The sequence below is a fragment of the Meriones unguiculatus genome, chromosome 9, assembly GCF_030254825.1.
Source record: "Meriones unguiculatus strain TT.TT164.6M chromosome 9, Bangor_MerUng_6.1, whole genome shotgun sequence".
Taxonomy (NCBI): domain Eukaryota; kingdom Metazoa; phylum Chordata; class Mammalia; order Rodentia; family Muridae; genus Meriones; species Meriones unguiculatus.
In genome coordinates this window covers 52031729-52057371 of record NC_083357.1, presented here as the reverse complement: position 1 = coordinate 52057371, position 25643 = coordinate 52031729, and the positions used below count along the sequence as shown (strand labels likewise).

Below are 25643 nucleotides of genomic sequence, written 5' to 3'. Positions count from 1 at the left end.
TGCATTTATAGATGGCTGGGAATTGAACTCAGGACTTTTGGAAGAGCAGCCAGTGCTCTTAACGTCTGAGCCATTTCTCCCACTTTGTACAGCTTTCTGGCTGTACGTGGCTTAAGGTCTTCAGCCTCTTCCCCCAGCGTTATGCCCTTCTCTAACATCTACAGAAGAAGCAACTCTTGCCTTCACTCACTCTTACCTCTGGACTTCTGTGCCTGTGCTGTTTGGCTCGGCGTCCTGGTCTTTGCCCCTCTCCTGGTTAAGGCCTCCTCCTCTTTTAGGCATTCCTTTAAACATCGCTGTCTCTGATTGGCCGTCCCCACCCGCAGAAAGTTCGTTCGCTACCCCCGCTGTACACTGCTGTTGTCCTCTGCCCTCCTCCGTGAGTGATCACCTTCATCACAGTTCGTTTCACGTGCCTGCTCAGTTGCCATGCTTCCTGACTACACGATAAAACCTAACAATTTGAACTCACCAATTTCGTGTCCATACCACCTAACACAGCACACAACACATAATAAGGAATCAGTTGATTGCTGTTATTTGCAGGCAGGCTCTCAGGCAGCCCGTGCTGGCCTCAGCTTTGCTGAGCACTGGGGAAGACCTTGATTTCCCGATGCTGTTGCCTTTACCTCCCCAGTGCCCATATCTGTTTGGTTGTTTTTTCTTTTGTTTCCCCTGAAACAGGATATCCTCAAACCTGTGATCCTTCTGCCCCAGCCTCCCTGCTGCTGGAATCACAAGCATAGACCATCACACTCAGTTTTAACGTTTGTTGCATGACAAAATGAGTTTAAAGCCATTTTGCTTCTTAATCCATTTGGAATGTATGAGTGTACATATGCCTTCCTCAAAAATACGACTTGGCTGGCAGGACTAAGAAATAGGTACAGCGATGGGCAGTGGTGCTCATTCCTTCAATCCCAGCACTCAGGGAGGCAGAGGCAAGGTGGGTCTCTGTTGTAGCCTTGGCTGCCCTGGTCTACAGAGTGAGTTCCAGGACAGCCAAGGCTACACAGAGAAACCCTGTCTCAAATTAAAAAAGAAAAAGAAAAAAGAGAAAGAACGAAAAGAAAGAAAGAAAAAAGAAAGAAAGATGTATAAAAGACATAGGCATAAAGCTGTGTTCTTGGTCACAAGAATGGAAGAGAAGCTGCCAGTGAGAAATAGGGGTGGTTTTGTTTGATGTTTGTTTCCTTTTTTTTTTTTTTCTTGAGACAGGCTCTTGCTATGTAGACCAGGCTGAGCTGGAACTCATAGAAATCCATCTGCCTCTGCCTCCTCGGTGCTGAGATTAAAGGCATGTGACACCATTGCCTGGCTTGTTTTGTTTTGGTTTTTGAGATGAGGTTTCACTTTATAACCCTGGCTACCCAGGAACTCATTATATAGCTCAAGCTGGCCTTGGATCCACAGCAGCCCTCCAAATGCTCCTAAATGCTGGGATTCTAAGTATGAATCATTAAGCCCAACAACATGAGAAATGTTTACGATTTAATTTTCTCACATATAATATGGGAATGATAAAAATTTATCATATAATCCAGCAAAACAATAACTATCATTTTAAAAAATCCAAACAATGTCTACCATATCTAAACTCTAATTCCAAATAGCTGTAAGCCCATGATCCCCTGCTCAGAAGAGAAAGCCCATGACAAAGCTCCCGCCAGGGGGCAGTATTACTCTGGACTGGGCCGCTCTGCATCGATTGCAGCACAGACCAGTAGTAGTTCTCCTGAGCTGTGGGTACAACGGAGGGCGTGGGGGGCGAACAAAGTGAGAGAGAGATTGGGACGTGTACCAAGGCCTCGCGTTTCTTTGGCCCATCCTCCTTTTTCATCCCGGGCTCCTCTGAGGCACTGTTGATGCTTAGGAATAAGCACTTCCTGGCTTGCCACTCTGGGGGGAACCGCTCCCCTGCCTCCTGCTTCAGTTCTGCTATCCCACCAGTCTCCAGCTTCCGCTTCAAGTGGAAGCTATGTTAATAAGGGCAGATCATCTTTTCCTGACTACATTATTGCCGGCCACCCCCTTCTGGGCTGAGGGGAGTGACGGGAGCCAGGGTTATCCTTGTTATAGACTGTATTCATCCTTCTCCACCTTGATTTCGATGAATGAGTTCAAGTCAGGGCAATCGGATGTCTTGTGGGGCTGGTCAAAGGATGGAGAGACCGGCCCTTTCTCATTGCTTCCTCCCTCCTCCTCTTGGAAATTGGGATTGTAAAGTTCGGGAGGAAGGAGCTGGGCTTCCACAGACGGCAGTCTGTCTGAGGGAGGCCCGTAGACGCGGTTGGCCTTGGTGCCGTGCTTAGAGTTAGCGTCCAGGTGGTAGCAGAGCTCCGTGAGGCGCTGGGCCCGGAAGCGGGGAGAGCGGGCCACCCACACGCCCGGCTCGTTGAGACTGTCCTCCTCGTCTGACATCAGTTCCTCCGTCACGTTCTTCCACAGCTGCTGGTCCTCAGGTCCGAAATGCCTCATGATACTGGATCGGTTGGCGAAAAGCTAAATTAGAAGAAGAAAAGATTTATAGAAAGGGTTTATGTTGAGAGTAAGAAAACGTAAAAAAAAAAAAATCTGTGCAGTCCTGGAGTCAGATCTTACTGGCTTACCCTCCACCTGCCCGTCTACAGGTCGGCCATCTTCTCTGATGCTGCTCTTGAAAGGATGGACTTACCCGGTATCGCCGGCTTCGAAGTTTCTTCTCCTCTTTTTCCTTCAGGCCTTTGAAAGGGTTGAGAGAGTTGCGGTACTCTCGCCTCTTGGTGAGGAAGTAGGCCACGCAGGCTCCTAGGGAAGAGAGACAGCAAGAAGCAGGATTGGCGGGCTGCGGTGGTGCACGCCTGTAATCCCAGCACTCTGGGCGGCAGAGGCAGGCAGATCTCTGTGAATTCCAGGCCAGCTTGGTCTAAAAAGTGAGTCCAGGACAGCCAAGAACCACACCGAGAAACCCTGTGTCAAAAAATGAAAAAGAAGAGGAGGAAGAGGAGGAGGAAGATCCTCCACAGCAAGGGTCCCCAGCCCCCACATTGCTGCTGAGTAGGCTTGAACCACCATTTGGCAGGCTCAGCTTTCCCAAATGGCACCAGCACAGTTCAGTCCTCTTGGATTTGGTGTGACCACCTTCATCTCTAAAACTAACTCCGCCCAGACATCCCTCACTGCAAAGAGATAACTCCAGCTGCTTCTTGTGCATTCAGCTCTCGCATCAAACCTGCTATCGCTGCACTACCAATAGTTCTCCGTTCTTTTTTCTGCAGCTGTCACAGCACCTCAGTAATAGGTGTAAGCGACAGGAGAGTAAGAAAAGTAGAAAACCTAGGACATGGCGGGATTTTTATTTTAAGTGTCTGGGTGTCTTGCCTGAACGTATGTCTGGGCACCACGTCCATGCAGTGCCCTCGGACACCAGAAGAGGGCATCACATCATTTGGAACTGGAGTTGCAGGCTGCTGTGAGGTGCTGGGAATTGAATTCAGGTCTCTTGAAAGAGCAGCCCAGTGCTCTTAACCACTGAGCCATCTCACTGGTCCCAGGACATAGTATTCGGGGACAAAGAGGCTGGCTTCTGGCTTGGCAGGATGGCTTATGGTAGCAAGCCTGACGACTGGAGTTCCATCCCTGGAGCGCCACACACTGTCCTCTGAGCTCTACGTGCATACTGTGGCCTATGCTTACACATAAGCATCTGCATGCAAGCACGCTACATGCACTAAATAAATAAGTGTACTGTGTTTTGTGAAGGAGTGGGCTGGCGAGATGGCTCAGTGGTTAGGAGAACTGGCTGGTCTTACAGAGGACTGTAATTTGATTTCCCGGCAGCCATGTGTTAGGTCACAGCCACCTATACTTTCAGTTCCTGGGAATCTTCAGGCCTCAGCAGGCTCATGCACACAAGCTGCACACAGCATACACTCAGGCACACATATCCACACAAACCTAAGACAGATAAATACATACTAAAAAAACAAAACAACAAAAAAGCTAGGCATGGTGGGACAAGCCTTTAATCCCAGTACTTGGGAAGCAGAGGCAGTTGGATCTTTGTGAGTTCAAGGCCAGCCTGGTCTACATAGAGAGTTCCCGGCCAGCTAGAGTGAAACCCTCGTCCCAAAATAACAATGACAACAACAATAATAATGTTAGCCTTTGGTTGATCTCAGATTCGGGTTCTCTATAAAACACAATGTGTAATGGCACTCTAGTCCTTTTTGCATTTTTGTTCCAAACTGAATGAGGAAGAAGGGAATTTGAAGTAAATAAATTCTAGGTGAGAACAACAAAAGGTTTTAAGGTACATAAGCACTATTTTCTTTCTTCTGTTCTTTCTTTTTTTCTTAGCTCAGGCTGGCCTAGGACTGTTTGTAGGCTAGGTTGGCCTTGAATTTGAAGTGATCCTCTTGTCTCAGCCTCCAGCCTTGGGATCACAGGTCCCAGGTACCATACCTAGCTGTTTTAACGCCACCTAAATCATCCCCATGCATCTTCCCTCCCAGCCAAGAACGGGGGAGCAGAAGAGGCAAGTAGAGAGCATGAGCAGTGGGAAGTCAGGGTCCCTTACCTTTCAGCTCCTTATCTGTGTAATTGTGGGGACTGGCCAGCAGCTCCTGCTTGAGCTTTTCCAAAAGGAACTTCACTACTGAGATATTCCAGGAGGACTTAATGCTGTCACAGAGGAGGAAAAAGGTAAGGCAGACAGCTCTTGGAGCACCAGAGGACACACACGCACACACACACCTAGAATGAATCAGCTTCATAGTAAAGCCTTGGCCTGATACAAGCTAGCATCCCCGCTGTCCCACTCCCTCTCAGAAAAACACCCTGGACGCTTTTCCCCTTAAGAGACCATACCTTTCAGACCCATTGAACCTCTTGTCATTGGTGATGTGGTTATGCACATTGTGGACCAGTTTCTAGGGGAGGGGAGAAAGAATCAGGTCAGGAAAACTTTCCTCTAGCTCCCAGGGTGAAAAAGCATTGTCCCTGGCTCGGTGGGTTCTCTGTCCAAATCACTTCCAAACCCTAGGCATCATTTTTAACTATGTCCTTTCTTAACCATGAGTTATCTAAGTTAAGGGATTATATTTTTGCTTTTCTTTTTTTTTTTGGGGGGGGGGGTGAGTAGGTAGACTTAGAGACAGGGTTTCTCTGTATAGCTTTGGCTGTCTTGGACTCGCTTTTTAGACCAGGCTGGTCTCAAGCTCACAGCCATCTGCCTGCCTCTGACCCTGGAGTGCTGGGATTACAGATGTGGGCCACTGCACCTGGTTTTTCTTTTCTCATGTAGTCCAGTTGGCCGCCTCTCTTCCTACCTGGTGAGGCTGGTCCTGAACCTCTGCTCCTTATGTCTTTACTACCCGAGTGCTGGGGATATAGGGAAGACGCACCACGCCAGATAGCTATATGTCTTTGAATATAAGTGTATCCTGAGATATGTTGATTAAAGTTGATGATCCACTAGTTAGGTCTGGTGGCACAGGCCTTTAACTCCAGCACCCAGGGGGCAGAAGCAAGCGTATCTCTGAGTTCGAGGGGAACCTGGTCTACAGAACAAAGTTTTAGGACAGCCTGGAAAGAAAATAAAAGATTATCAAAAGCCTGAGAGGTACACACTTGAGACTCAAAAAACACAAATCCAAAGCAATGGAAACGGAAACTGGAAAGCGCCTTGGACCCAGCCAGAACTTCCCTTTCACGGCATCCAGCAGCTGCCAATTCTGCACATATACACTTATCTCCTTTCTTTAAAAAAAAAAAAAAGTTATGAGTGTACTTAATTGTGTGTGTTTGTGCGTATGCCTGAGTATATGTCTGTGCACCACATGTGTGCAGGAGCCCACGGAGCTCAGAAGAGGCAGTAGGTCTCCTGGGCTGGTGTTGGAGACAACTGTGAGCCATGTCGGTGTTGGCCATCCAACGCATGTCCTCTGCAAGAGCAGTGAGCCATCTCCCCGGCCACCTGTCTCCTTTCTAAGTCAGTTTATTTCTACTGAACATCCTGTTTTGGTTTGGTTTGGGTTTTTGGAGACAGGGTCTGACTGTGTAGCCCTGGTAGACCAGGCTGAGCTCAAACTCATAGACTTCAGCCTGTCTTCCTCCCTTAGCACTACCCTCCTGAGTGCTGGGATTAAAGGTGTATGCCATGCCTGGCCCCAGATTAACACTGTTAGATAAAAGGTTTTACGGGGGGCTGGAGAGATGGCTTAGTGCATAAGAGCATTGGCTGCTCTTCCAGAGGACCTGGATGTTACTCCAGCACCCACACGGCAGCTCACAACTGTCTGCAACTCCAGTTCCAGGAGTTCTGATGCCCGTTGTGTCCTCTGTGGGCACGGATGGTGCACAGGCATATGCAGGCAAAATGCCCACAAACATAAGAATAGAGACATGTATATACTTCCAAAGTCTTACTGGACCCGGCATGGTGGTGCATCCTTTAATCCCAAGACTCAGGAGATACATGCTTACTCACATATCACATATATACACAATGATAACAATAGTAAGAGACATTTTTAAAACGTTTCATTGGGCTGGGGAGATATCTCAGTGGGCAAAGCACTTGCTAGGTAAATACCAGGACCTAACTTCAAAGCTCAGTACCCACAGGAAAATTCAAAGCCACACCTTTGATCCCAGCACACAGGAGGGAGAAGCAGGCAGAGCTCTGTGAGTGTGAGGACAATCTTGTTTACAGAGCCTCCCAGAACGCCAGGATTACATAGTGAGACTCTGTCTCAGAAGAAACACAATACGTATCTTCAGAACTCTGACCCCAGTTTTGCCTGTGATGCCACATGAGAGTTTGAAGACAGCTTTCATAAATGTCCCTTGTCTTTTCGTCTGGTCTAAACGGCCTCAGTCCTGGTGTTTTCTGACTTTCTAGGCAGACTCCTCCTCAGGAGCGGGCTCTGTGATACTGTGGCTCACCTGCAGGGGGCGCCAGAGCTGAGTCATGTCACCTGGCCCTGGCAGAGAGAGAGCTCTACCCCCTGAGAGGAGAGCTGTGCGGGGAGTAACCTGAAGACTGGAGCCAGCCCAGACTGCATGAGACAGTACTTTCACAGAGGTCGGAGAGAGCTTAGTAGCTGGAAACACGGCTGACCGCAGAGGGTGGGACTCAGCACCCAGCACCCACAGCTCCGGGGGTACAGTTCCCTCTGTCAGGTTCTGTGGGCACCAAGCTCACACTCAGTGCACATGCATAATACACACACACATATAAATACAAATACATAAAAAACAAAAACAAACCTAGAAACTAGATGGGCCTTAGGAGGAGAGGCAGACAGATCTATGCAAGTTTGAAGCGAGCTAGGTCTACAAAGTGAGTTCCAGGTCGGCCAGGGCTACACAAAGAAACCAAACCAAAACAAAAAACCTAGAAACTAATGTCCAAATGGAAGCAATCACAAAGGAATAAGGGTGTGAGTCATAAGAGGTGTGAGTTCTCGAAAAAGGAAAAGCAGTTACCTACCCAAGTCAAGTGGCTTGGAAGCGACCAGGTGATAAAAAAAAAAAATTAAACCAGGCTTGAAGTGCAGAGGGAAAACACTTGAGACAGACAGTCGGTGTTAAGACAGTGAGGGCTGCTAGCTCACCTACCTTCTGAGCGAGCTAAAAATAAATATACTCACTTGCCCAGGGGTGTCTGGCATCTGCACCATTCCAAAGGCTTTAGCATCCTGGTGTGGTCCTTCTGCTCAGAGAGTGTGTGCTCGGGCTCCTTCCAGAGCCAAAGACACACACACTAGGGCCCTGTGACCATTCTTTCCTTACAAGTCAATAGTCTTGCTCGATATTTTTTTTTTCCTTTATTGCCAGGGCTGGCCTCAAAACTCACCTTGTAGCCTAGCTTACAGGTGTTTTCCAGGCCTGCCATTTTTCCTGAGTACCTTCCTCTCTCTCTCTCTCTTTCTCTCTAATATTTTATTTGTTTATTTTATGTATGAGTGATCTATCTGCATGTACACCTGCATGCCAAAAGAGGGCATGTATTCCAGTATAGATGGTAGTGAGCCACCATGTGGGTGCTGAGAATTGAACTCAGGACTGTGGAGGAGCAGCCAGTGCTCTTCCCTGTTGAACCATCTTGCCATCCCATCTTCCTTTCTCTTGACACTAGTGTTTAAAATCTAAATGAAAGGGCTTGCTGATCTTCCAGAGGACCCGAGTTCAGTTCCCAGCACCCAGATGACTCACAACTGCCTCAAACTGTAGCTCCAGGGGGTCTGAGGGTACGTAAACACACCTGGAACACACTCACACACACAAACGCCACACACATAAATTAAAAAAAATAAAAATGATTTTTTTAATGCTTTAAGATGGGATGGAGAAGCTGGGCGATAGTGGTACACACCTGTAATCCCAGCACTCGGGGAGGCAGGGGCAGGAAGGTCTCTGTGAGTTCAAGGCCAGCCTGGTCTACAAAGTGAGTCCAGGACAGCCAGGGCTACACAGAGAAACCCTTGCAAAGATGGGCTGGACATAAAGCTCAGTGGTTAAAATCCCCAGAGAGACCAAGTTCGATTCCTAACATTCACATTGGGTTACAACTGTGTATAACTCTGGCTGCAGGAAACCTAACACCTTCTGGCTGCTAAAGACTTCTGCAGACATGTGGTATACACACATATACAAATAAGCACAATTTAAAAATACTTAACGTCTATATGAAGGTCCAGTAATGGTTGCCCACGCCTTTAATCCCAGCACTCAGGAGGCAGAGACAGGCGTATTTCTATGAGTGTGCGGCCGGCCAGCCTGGTCTCCATAACAAGTTACAGTCAGCCAGGGCTACCACAACCCGCCCTCATCTCTCATCAATTAATTCACACTTAACAAGTCCGACTGTTTCTAAGTAAATAAATTCATGGTGAACTGGGCGGTGTGCATCTGCTTATAATTCCAGCCATCGCTTGTGAGGCAAAAGCTGGAGGATCAGGAGTTCAAGGTCAGCCTCGGCTATGCAGTGGCTTCAAGGTTGCTCTGAGTTTCATGAGACCCTGTTTTGAACAAACAAGCAAACAAACAACAAACAACCCCCCCAACACACACAAAGCTCTTAAGCTCAGAATTGACCCCAGAGACTACACTCATTCAGATGAGAATCTCTGAACCTCTGCAGGACTGACATGTCGTTGAGTGGGAAAACCTGGCATTCTTCCTTTCCCCATGCACCAGCGATGGCAGTCTGCAAAGCCTCTGGAGAGCGGTTACTCCAGGCTGAGAAGCGCTGCCACAGGTTCCTCAGGCTCCAGAGGGCAGCCACGCTGGGGGCTCTCAGCTAGGCAAAGCGTCCCTGAGGCTTGCATCCTCTCCAAGAAAGTCCCCCTAGCTAGTCCTGCTCTGCCTGCCATGAGCTCAGAGTGACAAGGTTCTTCAGAGCTCTGGGACTGCCACACTGTGCTGGCTCCACACCACTGTGGTCTTTTTTTTTTTTTTTTTTTTTTTTTTTACAAAATATTCACTTTGTGTCCCAGCTGTGGCCCCTCCCTCGTCTCCTCCCAACCCCACCCTCTCCTGTGCCCCTCCCCCAGTCCACTGATAAGGGAGGTCCTCCTCCCCTTCCGTCTGACCCTAGTCTATCAGGTCTCATCAGGACTGACTGCATTGTCTTCCTCTGTGGCCTGGTAAGGCTGGTTCCCCCCTCAGGGGGAGGTGATCAAAGAGCCAGCCACTGAGTTCATGTCAGAGACGGTCCCTGCTCCCCTTACTAGGGAACATACTTGGACACTGAGCTGCCTATGGGTTCCTCTGTGATCTTGAAATTTCTTCAAGACAATCTAGCTTTTCTACCCAAGATGCTCCTAGCTACTTAGCCTGCACATTGGTTAAAACAGGGCTCTTTGATGATCAGTCTGCTCAATCCTTAAAGATCTTCCCATCAGGATTATGAGAACACTGAGAGATAGAATTCTCTTCTTTTTAAAGGGAAGACACCATTTATCTAGACGAGCCTAAGGAATGAGGCAATGCGAAAGGCTTTGCCCATTCTCAAGGTTATGGAATAACTCTTTATCCTTCCCGTTCCAGTAGGATGTAGACACTATTCATTCTATTTGGAGGTAGAAAGTCAACCCACTCTTTTTCTCTTCAAACCGAAGTGGGGGAAAAAATGACTGAAACTGAGTTTACTTACAGAAAGCACCAGATCTCGCTTGCGCCTGGAGTTTTTCTGCCCAGTCCCCCGGACCCTGCATGGGGAGCTGATAAATCCCAGAGAGCGGTTCAGTTCCCCGGTGGCCCCTGGGCCCGATTCTTCCAAGGCACTGTCCAGCGTTGTGGAACCAAGCATGTCCTCGGGGCGGGTTGCTGGCAACTTGGTTCCATTTTCTGGTCCTGACTCCGAGGATGCCCTCTGGATAGCCAGTTGTGTGGCTGGTGAAAGCTGTTTGGCATAAGCAGGGACCAACACTCGTTGTATTGTACCCTCAGAGGCCACATAATCATCTGCCATCTAAGAACATAAGAACAGTTTATTACCAGGCAGGCAGGGGAGGATCTGGTTAACCGTCATTCTTGGCCAAGAACAGCAAACAAAGGAGGAGGCCAGGTCGGCAGCTTTTCATGTCAATAGTTTGTTTCTTAGGGAGTCTATGGCAACATCAGGCAAATCATTCTTTTTTTTTTTTTTCTTCTTCTTCATATGTATATGGCTGTTTTGTATGCCTGTATGTCTGCACATCACATGCCTGTGGAGGCCAGAAGATGGAGTTACAAATGCTAAGGAATTGAACCTGGGTCTTGGCCACTGAGCCATTTCACCAGCCTTGGGGAAATTATTCTTATGTGGGCATGACCTACAGTGTTGGGTTGTTATCAAAAAACAGCTTATATGAACAGGGCATGTTTTAACCTTCTATGTGAACAGTTACTTATGATTTTTTTCAAAGATTACTTATACAGTATGCCTGCACGTGTGCCAGCATGCCATAAGGGGGCACCAGATCTCATTATAGATGGTTATGAGCCACCATGTGGTTGCTGGGAATTGAACACAGGGCCTTTGGAAGAACAGCTAGTTCTCTTAACCTCTGAGCCATCTCTCCAGCCCCTTATGATATATTCTTGAGTATAAGATATGTATCACCAGGGAAGGGTGGCTTATGCTTTTAATCCTAGCACTCTGAAGGCAGAGGCAGGCGGATCTCTGTGAGTTCCAGGCCAGCCTGGTCTACAGAGTGAGTTCCAAGACAGCCAGGGCTATGCAGAGAAACCCTGTCTCAGAAAATAAAACAAGAAATGAATCTAGGTAAGTGTTCTATCTGAAAGGTATCAGAAGAGAAAATGATAACAAGAATGGGAAACCAAGCAGGACAGGAAACAAGACAAGTGAACAGTAACAATGATAAAAGGGGGAAATGAGAGGAAACAGGATATCACAGACACAGCAGACACATCACCTCCCCTCGAGTCCCTGGGAGGGGCCGGTCTGGGCTAGGTCACATCCCGCAGTCTCAGCCCTAACATGCAGTTGACTGCCTGTGCAGTCAAGGGCACACAGGGCAAGGAAAGGAGGGAGTGGAGTGGTAAGGGAGAAGGAAAGGAGTGGAGATTTCTGCAGCCAAGAAAACAAAACAGTGAAAGTGTGGGGGGGGGAGACACACATCCAGAAAGAAGCGGAGGAGGCAGCTGAGATTTATAGACCTGTGAGCTTGTGTTCCGTGCTGTGAAATCTAAAAGCTAATTCCATCCTGTCAGCTTGGAAACCTTCCTCTGCCTGAAAGAACACCGGGTGCAGAGAATACTGCCTAGCCTGGGTGTCTGTCGTCCTGTTTCCGGGCTCTCAGGCCCAACCTGGGCAGAGCCGCGGTGAGGAACAGTAAACACTGCTACACAGGGGAGAGGTCTACAGGGCAGGAGGTAGGCTGGGAGTTCCTGCCCTCTCCCACCCTGTGTGTTCTGATCTTTACTCTTTACTGGGTATCATTGCCTGGTTGGGATCTGGAGGGAAGAGAGGATGGACAGAGGGGAGGAGAGAGCTGAAGACTGCGTGCTGGCTGTTGAGTGTGGGACATCTGTCACTTGCTGATTCTGTGATCTCTGTCATCCTTCCATCTCGTTATCCTCCCTGAATGCCCCTGAATGCCTTTCTGTGGTCCTTATTCTACCTAGCCAGGCTTTTCTTCTTCATGTGACCCTTGAGCAGTGAGAAACTGAAACAGCACAATGTATTTTTATGTCTTTTCCTGCCCAGAACATGCTCAGAGTCCCTTCCTCCTCTGCTTTCTGCCCCTGCCTTTTTAAAATGTATATTTTTATTGTTTTTAATTATGTGTGTATGTCTGTGTGTGTATATGATCATGTGAGTGCAGGTCTCAGGAGGCCAGAGGCATCAGACCCCCTCACAGCTGGCTGTAATGAGCCATCTGACATGAGTGCCAGGAACTGAACTCAGGTCCTTTGGAAGAGCATGTAAGCACTCTTAACCTCTGAGCCATGGCTCCAGTCTCTGCCCCACTCATTTTTTTTTTTTAGAGGGCACCAGATCTCATTATAGATGGTTATGAGCCACCTTGTGGTTGCTAGGAATTGAACTCAGGACCCTTGGAAGAACAGTCAGTGCTCTTAACCTCTGAGCCATCTCTCTACCCCCTTAGAGACAGGATTTCTCTATTTAGTTCAGACAGGCCTGGAACTCATTATGATGAAGCCCAGGCTGGCCTCAACCCATGATGACCGTCCTGTCACAGCCTCTATGTTCCCCAGAGACAGGGTCTCATTACATGGTCCTGCTTGGCCTCAGCTCACGGATATCCATCTGTCTCTGCCTCCTTGGTGCTGGTATTAAAGGTAAGTGATTAAAGGAGGCTGGAGAGAGAGAAAGCCTGGCAGTAGTGGTGGTGGCACATGCCTTTATTCCCAGCACTTGGGAGGCAGAGGTAGGCGGATCTCTGAGTTCCTAGGCCAGCCCACTCTACAGAGTGAGTTCAAGGCTGCGCAGAGAAACCTGTCTCTAAAAACCAAAGTAGAGCAAACCAAAACAAACCAAAACAAAACAAAACAAAGGCTGGAGAGAGATGCTCAGTGTCTCAGAGCATGCATTGTTCTTCCAGAGTTTGCATCTCAACACCCTCACTGATGACAGCCTGTAACTCCAGCTCCCGGGGATCTGACTCCCTCTTCTGGACTCCCCCTGCACCTGCACCTGTGTGCACATGCCTCCCTGTCCCCCATACACACATAAATTAAAAATTAAAAATAAATCCTCAAAAGCAATTAAAGGCATGTGCCACCGTGCCTGGAATTCTGCTCACATTTTATTTCCTTTCCTTAGCTCCCTGCCTCTCACTTCTTCTTTCCTCAACCAGATTCTCCTGAAAGAAGGCTTACACCTGTAATGCAGCACTCAGGAGGCTGGGGTGGAAGGCTTGCTGCAAGTTTAAGGCCAGCTTAGGCTAGAGAGTGAGATCCTGTCCATCCTCACCAAATAAACAATCTCTTCCCACATAGATCTTGGTGTTTTGTTTGTTGTTTGTTTTTTGGCTTTTGAGACAGGGTTTCACTGTGTAGCCTTGGCTGTCCTGGAACTCGCTTTGTAGACCAGGCTGGCCTCAAACTCACTGAGCTCCTCCTGCCTCTGCCTCCCTGATTGCTGGGATTACAGGGGAGTGCCACCATGCCAGGCTTCCACCTTTCTTTTGTGCTCCTTCCTCACCCTTTCCTCCTTCCTCAAATCCCACGTTGGGCCTACCTTCTAGTATCCTTATCTTTCCCCCTCCCTCCACCTTTCCCCCTCCTCCCTTCCATACTTCCATCTCTGTTACTGACGTCTTTTGGCAAGCTGAAGGCCATGCTAAAATATGAATGAGCCGTCTGCACATGGCAGGCCTTCTCGCCAGGAAAGGCAGAGTTGGTGGAGCAGCCCAGACAGCTGTGGGAAAGATGCCTCGTGGAGCAGTTGAGGAGGCGGGAAGCTCCATGTCACCACATGCACCAAAAACGACCTCTGGGCGGAAACTTGGTGCGCTTCCGTTTCGTCGCAGATACGAGTGAAAGAACGGTTTAAAGAGGGAAAGAGAGGGAGGCAGAGATGGCCAGCAGCACCCCCGGCGGCACGGGCAGATGAATCACACAGGGTTACTCACAGGGTTGAGCAGCGGGGCTCCCTCTACCGCAGCCAGAGTGCATCCTGGGAGGCGCAGGTCTCTCTGCGGGGCTGGGAAGAAGCCCAGGGGCCCCTGCCCCACGGTGGAGGCGGCCCCCAGCTGCCGCAGCTCCTCGATCACCACCTGCACGCCGCTGCCCACGCTGTCACATTCTTCCTCCACGGCAGACAGAGCCTTGCAGGCTTCCCCCGGGCTCCCCTTGAGCAGCCCAGGCTCTTCGGGCGGCGGGCTGCGGGCCCGGCTCTCCCCGTCTTCCTCGGCGGCGCACGCTTTCCCCTGCCGAAGCTCACCCACTTCTTCCTGAAGCTGTTTCAACAGCTCGTTGTTGGCCCGTGCGAGACCCAGCGCGGCCTCGGCCAGTCCCACGGCCTTGTCCACCCGCTGGTAGATAATATGCAGCAGCTGCTCAGAGCTCTGGACGGCCAGGCCATGTCCAGTCACCGTGATGGGGGTACCGGCAGGAGGGTTCCCGCCCTGAGGACCCGTGCTGCCCTGGCTGGTCTCGCTCTTGCAGGCACAGCAGCAGCATCTGGCTTCACTGCCACTGGGAGGGGAGAAGAGAATGGTAGCACTGAAGGACATGGCTGCTGAACGCAGGCCACTGGGCGCACACCACTGGACCGTCTCACACGCGCTCCGCCGCCCGGTAAACGCGGGCCTCCGGATTCCCTGTCCTTTCTCATGCAAGGTGGTCAGAAGGGCTGGCGCTCCAGCTCGTGGGTTCTGTGGAGGGATAGGCTAGCGGGTGAAGACACGCACAGTCCATGGTGGCTTCTGCTCAGCTTTCTGTTGGCTGGTCCTGTGCTCCCTGACACACCGCGCGCGCACAGCCTTCACTGAAAGAGTAAAGCAAAAACAAAGGTCTTCGTGACCAGCACGGTTTCAGAGTATTCATTCTTCTTGCACCTAAGCAAGGACACTCCCAACCCTCCCCCCCCCCCCCCCCCCCGCAGCCCAGGGAACAGAAAAGGGACACCAGGAAAGATGAAAAGACCAAGAAAGAAAATGAAGATCTAGTTCCTCCTTTTCTGATCCCTGCCGTTACTCCAGAAACAGTACTGCATCTTTACTGCTTTGACGCCATTCTTTAAGGCGCTCAGGACACTTCATAGAGGCTGTCTCATCTACACAACGCTAGGAAACTAGTATGAACCGGGTCCCAAGAAGATAAGGGCAGGGAAGTTGCCCGCCTTTTTATGGTCAAAGAAGAAAATAGAACCTGGTTATTGCTATTTTCAGTCTCTCTCTCTCTATATATAGATATATATACACACACACATTATATCATGCATAAAAATAATACATATAAATTTAAACTGATAACAAATGATTTGTTGACATAATTATTACACTATAATTTTCATATATGTGCACTCAAAGTAAAACTTAAGAAAGGTGCTGAAGAGATGGCACAGCTATTAAGAGCACTGACTGCTCTTGCAAAGGTGTAAATGTTTTTATTTCCTCAGATGAGGGGATGAAAGCCATACCCAAGCTTTTTGCATTCACACCTTGGATAGAGCCCAGATTTCTACCTAACTATCCCTAGGCCTAGGCCTAGAACCTTCTAACCATCATACAGTCTAATCTCCTGAAAACCTGGACCTTGAAGGCTTCAGTTTCCAGCCTCCGTCTGCTAACCTAGGCCTAGACTGTTTCAGCCTTTGAGACTTACTGCTAAATAAGCTCACCCTTTTCAGTTCTTTCTGAACTCTGGCTGGCTGGTTCAACTCAGTTGTCCTGGCTGAAACTCCCCTCCAAGCTGAATGATTCAAATTGGCTTCTCTGGCTTCAAAAATCTTCTCACCGAACTGCTCTGCTTGGAAAAATTGCCTCTGAACTCTATGAACTGAAATGTACCAAATTGCCTGCACGAATTCCTCTGCCTTCCTGTATTATACTCTCCTCCTTCCCTCGACTCTCTTAAATGGCTGCTCTTTCCTGTCTGTTCTGATGAGAGCTGGGTGTATCCTATCTCTGACTCACCCTGTCAAATCTGTCCCTCAGTTGGACATCATTGTTTGGGATGAAAAGTGTGCATTAAAGGCATGTCTGTATTCCAGCCAGAGGGAGTAAAGGTTTGTATTAAAGTCCAGCTGGATCGCACAGACCTAGATCCCTTGCCAGAGTAGCCCTGCTGCTGTATTAAAATTCCTCTATACAAAGGACCCGGGTTCAGTTCCCAGCACCCACATGTGGTCTGCAACTGGCTATAACTCCAGTCCCAAGGGATCTGATGTCCTTTTCTGACCTCTTTGGTTACCAGGCACACATGTAGCACACAGACATATGTGCAGGCAAAATACCCAAACACAATTAAAAATAAATACCCAGACATGATTAAAAATAAAGGAAAATTCAAAAATTCCATGATGCACGCCTTTAATCACAGCACTTTAGGAAGCAGGTGGAGCTCTGAATTTGAGGCCAGGGTGGTCTACAGAGTGAGTTCCAGGACAGCCAGGGCTACATAGAGAAACCCTCCCTCAGGAAAAAGAAAAACATTCACAGAGTAACAGAAGCTGGCCTTGAACATAGGATACTCCTGCCCCCACCCCCCAAGTGCTGGGATTATAAGCATTTGTCACCGTGTCTCCACCCTGTTTGTTTACTAGCAGTTTGAGGCAAGGTCTCCCCATGTAGACCAGGCTGGCCTCAATCTAACCGAGACCTGCCTGCCTCTCAAACTGGGATTAAAAGCATGGCCAACACGATAGTCTTGCTGTACGGCCCTGGTTGGGAAGCCAGGCTAGCCTGAAGCTGTGGAGTCCTCTTGCCTCGGTTTCCCTAGGTGTTGGGATCACAGGAACATGTCACCGGCTCCAGTCAACCTCCACAGTGTTGCATCATTACCAGCTTCGGTTAGGTCTAGGACCTGGGGCCGGGCTGTCCTGGAGGACCCTCAGAAGTACATGTCTGGGCCTCAAACCCTGGCAAAGGGAGCCAGATGTCTTGAGTTCACCAGGCAGCAACCCAGAGAAGTTACTTCTGGGATCCCTCATCTTCATTTCTCAGGAAGAGCTGGTGCCCAACAGGAACTTCTACGAGAGATAGCCAGCGGCCCGCCCTATAGAAAGAAATGGGGACGGCAGTGACAAACCCCATGGCCTCTCTTTGGAATTACTCTATTCAAGCAACTAAACTACAACAGGAGCAGAGGCCTGGAGGCTAGTGGGTACTGAGTCATTAAGAACACTCCAAGGGACTTAAACATTGTTATTTTCTAAGTGATGTTTGATGTTAGGAAAAGAATCTTTCAGCCTGAGGCTCTGTAAGTGACAGAATATTAAGCATATTTACAATTCCCTAACAAATACATTTCTATTTCACACATAACATCATAATTAAAAATAATTTTCAGCCAGTTATGGTCAGTGGTGCACTCTAAGAGGCAGAGGCAGGTGGATCTCTGTGAGTTCAAGGCCAGCCTGGTCTATACAGTGGTCTATACAGTGAATTCCAGGACATTCAGAGCTATGTAGTGAGAACCTGTGTCAAACAAACACACAAAGAAAACTAATTTTTAAAAGCCTCTTATTTGCTCTTTTTCCCTTTGTGTTGAGGAATGAGCGTCTCTAGGCTACATGATCACTATAAAAACTTAACAGGCTGGATAGATTTCCTTATTGGTTAACAGCATGGGCTCTTCCAGAGATCCTGGGTTCAATTCCCAGCTTCTACACAGCACTCACAAATGTCTATAATGCTACCCCTATGGGATCCAATGGTTTCTTCTAGTGTGCAGATGTGCATGCAGACAAAACATCCATATATAAAAAATATATATAAATAATAAATCTAAAGAAAAAAAAAAAGAACTTAAATCCATTTACAGCTTTCCTGTCATTAGAGTCACTGGAAAGCTAAAGTGAAACTAAAGGTTAACCCAAATTAAAACTAAAGGTTAAAGAAAACCGCTAGGCAAATTACATCAACTTGTGGATGAGTCATTTACATAATTATTCTTTTCCTTCCTAAACAAGGGCCTATTTTGCACATGAAGATCTGGGTGTGCACTCATGCGTGCAGGGACCAGAGGATGGTATCAGGTGTCCGCCTCCAACATCCTCCATCTTTTTTTTTTCTTTTGAGGCAGGGTCTCTCCCTGAAACTATAGCAAGTAACAGTGATCTTCCTGTCTCTGCTCTCCACAGCACTGGGTGCACCAGGCAGCTTGGCTTGTCCTACAGGTGCTGTGATCTGAACAAGGGTCCCCCAACGTTTCACGCACTGAGCTGTCTCTCCAGCCCTGAGATTCTCCCCCCACCCCCACCCCCAGGCAGGGTTTCTCTGTGTAGCCCTGGCTGTCATGGAATTAGCTTTGTAGACCAAGCTGGCCTTGAACTCACAGAGATCCCCCTGCCTCTGCCTCCAGAGCACTAAGATTAAAGGTGTGTGCCACCGTGCCCAGTGAAAAAAATTTTAAGTCAATATGATACAGACTTTAATCTTAAACATGGATCTTATGAGAAAAATGCTGTTATCAGGTCTTTGTTTGTTTTGAGACAGGTTCTTGGTGTCTGGCCTGGTACTCACTATGTGACCCTTTACTTAAGAAATTTTCCTGCCTCAGGGTCCCCAGTCCTAGCGTTACAGGCATATCCCGGCACATTAGTTGGGGTTTTTGAAGACAAAGTCTCACCATGCACCCCAGGCTAATCTCAGACTTGCTCCATGGCCCAGGCTGACCATACCAAGCTTCTGCCTTAGTCTCCCCAATGGTGAGACTGCAGGTACGCACCACTGAGCCCAGCTTAATTTCGTTTGTTTTGAACCCCAGTCTTCCCGTCTCTGCCTGCTTTATTTGTATAGAGACTGCCTATAACTGGGACTGAAGAGGTGGTTCAGAGGACGAGAGCACGCAGGGCTCTTCCAGAGGACCTAAGTTCACATCCCAGTACCCACATCAGGTAGGTTACAACTAATTGTAACTTCAGCTCCAGGGGTTCCAGTGCCCTCTTCTGGCTTCCAGGGGTAGTATCCCCAACACAGACAGTTTAAAAAAGTTTGTCTGGGCTAGAGAGATGGCTCAGCAGTTAAGAGCACTGGCTGCTCTCTTCCAGAGGCCAATTCCCAGAACCCACATAGCAGATCACAGCTGCTCCAGACTGGGGCGCAAGTAACCCAGCAGTCTCTGAACTCCCCTGTTTAGTAAGGAAAGCCTTGAACTCTTGATCTTTCTGCCTCCATCTCTCAAATGCTGATATTACAGGCATACCTAGCTGTCTTATGTTTTACTGAGATAGAGTTTTGCTCTGCACCCAAACCTGTCTTGAACTCACTATGTAGGCCAAGCTGGCCTCAAGCTTGCAGTAATCAATCCTTTTGCCTTAACTTCCAAGTACTGTAATTATAGGTGTGTGCCACCGTGCCTGAGATTCAGAATTTAAGGTCATCCTTGGCTACCAAAAGAAAAACCAAACCAAAAATATCTTGGGGCTAGAGAGATAGTTAACAGGTTAAGAGCACTTTGTTGCTCTTGCAGAGGACCAAGGGTCATTTCCAAGCATCAGAATGAATGGCTCATGGCCATCCTTAACCCCAGTTCCAGTGGGCCCAATGCCCTCTTCTTCATCTCCCCTGGCTCCTAAACACACACACACACACACACACACACACACACACACACACGGTGCACATAAACTCTTTCAAGCATATCACACATAAAAACAAAAACTTTGGGGGACAGGGGACAAGGTCTCTCTATGTAGCCCTGGTTGTCTTGGAACTCAACATGTGGACCAGGCTGGCCTTGAACTCACAGATACCTGCCTGCCTCTGCTGGGATTAAAGTTGTGCACCACCAAGTCCATCCAAATAATAAATCTTACAACCAATCAACAAACAAAAACCTAAATTAATGTGAGTCAACAGCATAAATGACATATGTCAAAGTGAGATTCACTAAAATATACTTAGGAGTCATTTCAATACTGTCTGATTTTATGTGACAAGATGTCACGCAGCCCAGGCTTGCTTTGAGCTGGCTATGTCACTAAGGACTGACTTGAATGCCTCATCTTCCTTCCTCCATTTCTCCAGTACCCGGATTACAGGCGATTGCCATCACACCCGATAGTCTAATTGTAATACACATAAAAGTAACTTAGAACCTACTTTCCAGCTAGACACAGTGACTCACAGCTCTAACACTCTGGAGTTGGAGGCCCAGGAACCACTCCTAGGTTGAGAACAGCCTGAGCATAGTAAGTTTGAGGCTGGACTGAAGTGCACAGCAAAACTCCATCACAAAGACAAACGGCAGTGTGTGGGGCCGGCCGTGTGGTTCAGTCAGGCAGAAGCATGTCTATCATCTCTGGGTTCGGTCCCAAGCACTATGTAAAACTGAGCCTCATGGGATTAGCTCCCAGTTATCCCAGAACCTGGAGGTGGAGGCAAAAGGATCAGAAGAGCTTCAAATTCATTTTCCACTACACATCAAGGGCGAGGTCTGGGCAGAACTTGCAGAACATAAAAGGACACAGCCAGGCTCGGGGGCACACCCCTGTGATCCCAGCACTCGGGAGGCAGAGGCAAGCAGATCACTGTGAGTTCAAGGCTAGCCCGGTCTACAAAGTGAGTCCAGAATAGCCAAGGCTACACAGAGAAACCCTGTCTTGGGGGAAAAAAGAAAGAGAGAGAGAGAGAGAGAGAGAGAGAGAGAGAGAGAGAGAGAGAGAGAGAGAGAGAGAAATAACACACAAAAACACATCACCGGCTGGAGAGATGGCTCAGTGGTTAAGAGCACTGGTTGCTCTTCCAGAGGTCCTGAGTTCAACTCCTAGCAACCACATGGTGGCTCACAACCATCTGTAATGGGATCTGATGCCCTATTCTGGTGTGCATAAAGACTAGAGTACTCGTATCCGTTAAATCTTAAAACACAAAAACAAAAAAACAAATCACTGACACTAACAATAACCACCAACACCAAAGCCAATAAACCCACAAAAAAAAATTAAATTAAAATAAAGGAAGGAAGGAAGGAAGGAAGGAAGGAAGGAAGGAAGGAAGGAAGGAAAAAGAAAACTTCACTTTTAAACGTAACAGTTCAGTCAGGAGCCACCCATAACCTGAGTTGTCTCTTTCCTCCCAAGTCATAGATTTCTGTTCAGACTAAATATGTCACAGTCTTAGCAGTCTCTTTGCTTGCTTTGTCCTCATTCTGAGTTTGAATTTTCCACATGGCTGAGTTTACCTCCAAACTATGAGAAATACGTTTTCTTGCTGTTTAAAAGATGGGTGTGATATGGTATTCTCCAGATATATGTTCTCACCATGGGCCTGTGACTCATTTAAGGGTCAGGGTAGAAATGGACTTTCTTTAATGCGATAGGCAATTCCTATCATAATCTTCACTTTTGGAAATACAAAGGGAATAGTCATTTAAAGCTAGCCGGCCCGTTCCCTCCATTTCAAGGTACAAATGGCTCACTTGTTAAAGGGTCCTCTTAAAACCCGTTTCTATCAGAAATGAGTTCTCACACACAGCAAGTGAGCAGTTACCATAAAATACACTTTCCCTATATTTAAGTGGCCAGTCTAGACTGGGCAGTACTGACCCACACCTTTAATCCCAGCAGTCTAGAGGCAGACTCCAGGTTCTCCGTGAGTTTGGGGGCAGCCTGGACTACAGAGCTAGCCGGGACAGCCATGGCTACACAGAGAAAGCCTGTCTTGAAAAACAAAAAAGACTGACCAGTCTAATGATCTGAAAAACACCTAACACCCTATTATCAGGTACAAAATAGATCTGCCCAGGCAGTGGGCAGAACAGAATGGGTTTGTTTGATTTTTCAAGACAGGGTTTCTCCGTGTAGCCTTGGCTGGCCTCAAACTCTGAGAGATCAGACTGCCTCTGCCTCCTGATTGCTGGGATCAATGGCATGTAAGAGTTTAGCATGTAATTCTTTAATTAAAATTTTTTAAAGATTTATTTATGATTGTTTGCTTGTACGCATGTGAGTGCACCACAGGCATGCCTGGCGCCCAAGGCCAGAAGTGGGCATTGTTTTCCGCGGAACTGGAGGGACAGATGGCCGAGCCACCGCGTGGATGCTGGGAACAGAACCAGGGATCCCCACCACTACTGAGCGAACTCTCTCACCCCCACACACCTAGCACTATTATAGCTAAGCCATGGTGGCCTTCAAACGCGCGGCACGCCTTCGGCGTTGGCCTCCGCAGAGCAAGAGTTACAGGCGTTCACCACCGCGCTCCATCTGTCCCAGGGGTTTCCAGATAAATACGGCAGCATTGGAGGACCCCACTGCGCTTGTGGAGAAACGACAACATAAAACGACCACCCAGGGCTTTCCTCGCATGCTCGCTGCGCCTCCGACTGACGCTGCTCGCTGGCCAGCGGCGGCCTAGCTGGGAGCCGGGGGTTTGCACGGCCTTCCCCAGGAGACGGGGCTCCGTGCACCAGCAGCGACGCCGCAGGCCGGGCTCTGCGCGCCCCACGTCGAGCGGAGCCCACCCGGGGCGCGCCTCCCGCCTGGCAACACGGCCCCACCCGTGTGCCGCAGCCCCGCGGGGAGGCGGCGCCCGTGTACCCGGCGGCGCGCGCACGCGGCGAGGGCCCCGCCCCGCTCGCCCTCTGGCTCGCGCCGATAGGCGGTCGAGCCGCAGGGGTGCGGGGCCAGGGACGCTATTGGCCCCAGTCCCCAGTCACTCAGCTGAGGCAGGGAGGGAGGGGCCTCCTCAGGGGGGACCCTTCCGAGAGGCTCTTTCAAGGACGCCGGGCGCCATTTTGGTTCTCTGTTTACTCGCTTTTGTTAGCGGGCGCCCTACGGCTGTGTGCACACGACCGTACGCACGGAGGCCGCGAGGTGGTTTTCCTACGGTTGGTTGAGCCGGGGTGGGGTTCCTGCCTGCTTTAGTTCCAGATCGTTCAGATAACAGCTGCGAGGTAGCAGTTCCTCGGTTCAGTATGCACCTTTTACTTCCGGATTCTCTGCAAAATCAACTCCATCTAGATCTGCTTTGCTTGGGCAAAACTGTCAAACCAACCAAGCCAAATCACGGGAAAGATTCCTCTCTCTTACAAAGAAACTCCAGGCGACGACCTTGGCGAGGCGCCTAGATTTCGAGACCTGAAAGCCCCGAGCAGCCCAAGCTGGCTGGCAACTACTGTTCGGGGTGCTTTCCACTCTGAGGAGCCCCGTCGGGTGTGGGGGCCTGGGTCTCCAACAGGCTAACAAAAATGACCGCCGCTGCCTGATCCTTAAGGTCGCCGGAATCTAACTGCAAGTCAAAGACATGCACTGTCTAAACTCGTGGACGGCCCACTCCGGGGCCAGCATTTGTTGTGCGCCAGTCTGGCTTGCCTTGTGGGGAAATAAAAATACACAGTATAAATGAGAGGTCCAGCAAACCCAGGCAGGGCCATTTTCCTTAGGAAATTCAAACCTGAGACAGACTTTCCTGCAGGTGTTGTTTGGGTGTCTTTGAACACTTACCTAAGGCGTACAGAGGGTCTGTTGTAGTGAAAACGTGGACTCTTATAATCTTCCAGTTACAACACTAGCGACACACTCCCTCAGGCCCGTCCGCATATACTAGTGTTTCACTCAGTCTTCAATATACGGGTATATCCCGTATAACTCCTAAAGAGACTGTCCCACCACACAGCGCCTATGGGAAGGGAGGCTGTCATTCAGTGCACACACTCCCCCAAACACTGGCATCGTGGGGAAAGCTTTGCATTCACAGAAAGCCAGATGATAATCACGTAGTATTTCTCAGCCCTCCTGTGTTCTGCGTTTGCCTCCTCTCAGCCCCTACCCCGAACAGTTCAATGACTGGACAAGACTATTTTCACCCACACTTTCCCAGAAGTGGAGTTTTTCAAACAAATCCCAACCAATAAAAGACCTTTTTGTCAAAATGCCAGAATATTCCCTTCTGAACACCTCCCCGCAAAACCCACTCAGCAGAGGCCAAAATATACACAGCTGTACATTTAAGAATGAGCAACAATAAAAAAGCAAAAGCACTTAAACGTCGCTAATAAGAGGCTCTGGACTGGATTCAATAAATCCCCGACCTTCATCTGCCAAGAACACTGACTGCATGCTTTGGGAGCAATTATTTAATTATTCACTAATCTAATCAAAGGAGGAGCAGAAAATAAGGTAAATTCCAATAGGATGAACGTTCTTAAGTATGCTAAGTGCAGGATTTCCTCTAAGATTTACTTTGCATATGAAATCCTGTTTTGATCACATTTGTGAACACAGAGGGGGGGGGAATTACATCCTAAGGTCTGTTCTACACACATAAAATCAAAGAAAAACACTTGAAAAATAAAATCTGATACGGCACATAGACACATACTTCACATATACACAAACCCATAAATAAATCCATACGAAATGGTATGCTTAGAGCACATACACATTTCCTCATGAAACTGCGCGTGCGAGGCACAGCGTCAGAGGGCTTTCCCTTCTCTCCCGGGAAACGAGTGTCCCAATTAAAGCAACCCAGTATATTTCATCTATTGGGCATCCACGCCACTTGGTTCTGGATCTGAGGGAGTGTGTGTAAAAAGGCACGCCAAACGGCTCTGGGAGGGCGCCTCAAACCTCTCTGCTGCCTGTGGTAGAATTTACGTTATCGCTTTAGCCCGATTAAAAACAAATCTATACTTCCCCAAGCGCCTAAAATTTAAATCCTTCAACCGCAAAATTTACCAGTTCTTAAAATGTGATAGCAAAAAGAAAAAAAAAATTCTCTGTAAATTTGTCTGGAAACAGTTGCACACGACCATCCTGCTTCTCGACTTGGTATATTTTTAAACCTCGACCAGGAAAAAGAAAGAGAAAGAGAGACAGAAAAAGAAATGGGGGGGGGAGAGCAAATTCCCCTTAGCAACAGTTTCCTCACCCCAGCGCTGCCACTGATCTCTATTTAAAAAAAAAAAAAACAAAAAAACAAAAAAAAACTTGAAAACACACACAAGATGAAGGAGAGAAAAAAAAAATGGAAAAAGGATACCCGAAGGTCGTATGGCTCTTTGTATTCGTGTGTGTGCAAAAAAGAAGGACTCGCGGAGCCGGAGCTCGCAAGCCCCGCCCCTCCCCGGACGCCCGCCCGGATTGGCCGCGAGCCGCCCCGCCCGCGAGCACACGCACCGGCCCGAGGCGTCCGCCCGGGGGGCCCCCGAGGGCCGCGGGCCGCCGGACCTTTCCCCTTCTCGCTCTGCGCTCACCTTTCCTGTCTCGGTTTCCTTCCGGTAAAACCTGGCCCGGGAAAACCACCTTATGGGTGAGCGCCCGCTGACTTTGCCAAACTGGGCGAACTAGCTTGTTACCTGGGACCTTCTAGCCTGGGTCTGAGCGGCGGGATTGGCGTGGGCCTCAACCTTTGGTTCCCCAGGGCAGTGTGTCTGGGTCACACATGTTGCCTAGCAGCCCACCTCTCTGTGAACATTTACGAGTGTAGAACATCGTCCAAGTGAAAGGCCAAGTCGCCTCACACTCTGGGGCTCGTTTCTGCAGAGCCAGAGCCAGGTTCAGACCATTGTGA

General features: G+C 48.8%; 1 protein-coding gene across 4 annotated transcripts; it reads right to left on the bottom strand.

Moving 5' to 3' along the window:
• Nucleotides 1-1478: 1478 nt before the first annotated feature.
• On the bottom strand, nucleotides 1479-25423 carry C9H14orf93 (chromosome 9 C14orf93 homolog). 4 transcript variants are annotated; one of them, XM_060391213.1, is made up of 7 exons: nucleotides 25327-25423; nucleotides 14091-14947; nucleotides 10142-10459; nucleotides 4849-4910; nucleotides 4559-4662; nucleotides 2675-2787; nucleotides 1479-2502 (listed from the first exon to the last, which is right to left on the bottom strand). In XM_060391213.1, exons 2-7 carry the CDS (start codon nucleotides 14691-14693, stop codon nucleotides 2074-2076), a joined length of 1629 nt encoding a protein of 542 aa, XP_060247196.1. In that variant the 5' UTR covers nucleotides 14694-14947; nucleotides 25327-25423; the 3' UTR covers nucleotides 1479-2073. The 4 variants fall into 4 exon arrangements, with proteins under 4 accessions (XP_060247196.1, XP_021495330.1, XP_021495331.1 ...); XM_021639655.2 differs by lacking the exon at nucleotides 25327-25423 and adding an exon at nucleotides 25002-25153; XM_021639656.2 differs by lacking the exon at nucleotides 25327-25423 and adding an exon at nucleotides 23573-24013.
• Between the last annotated feature and the right edge of the window lie 220 nt (nucleotides 25424-25643).

Excerpts from the sequence above, each read along its gene's own strand:
- C9H14orf93 (XM_060391213.1), bottom strand. The coding sequence starts at position 14,693 with ATGTCCTTCAGTGCTACCATTCTCTTCTCCCCTCCCAGTGGCAGTGAA. Across the intron at positions 4,911-10,141 it reads AGCGAGATCTGGTGCTTTCT|AAACTGGTCCACAATGTGCA; the intron begins GTAAGTAAACTC and ends CCCCTCCCCTAG. Across the intron at positions 2,788-4,558 it reads CACAGATAAGGAGCTGAAAG|GAGCCTGCGTGGCCTACTTC; the intron begins GTAAGGGACCCT and ends TCTCTTCCCTAG.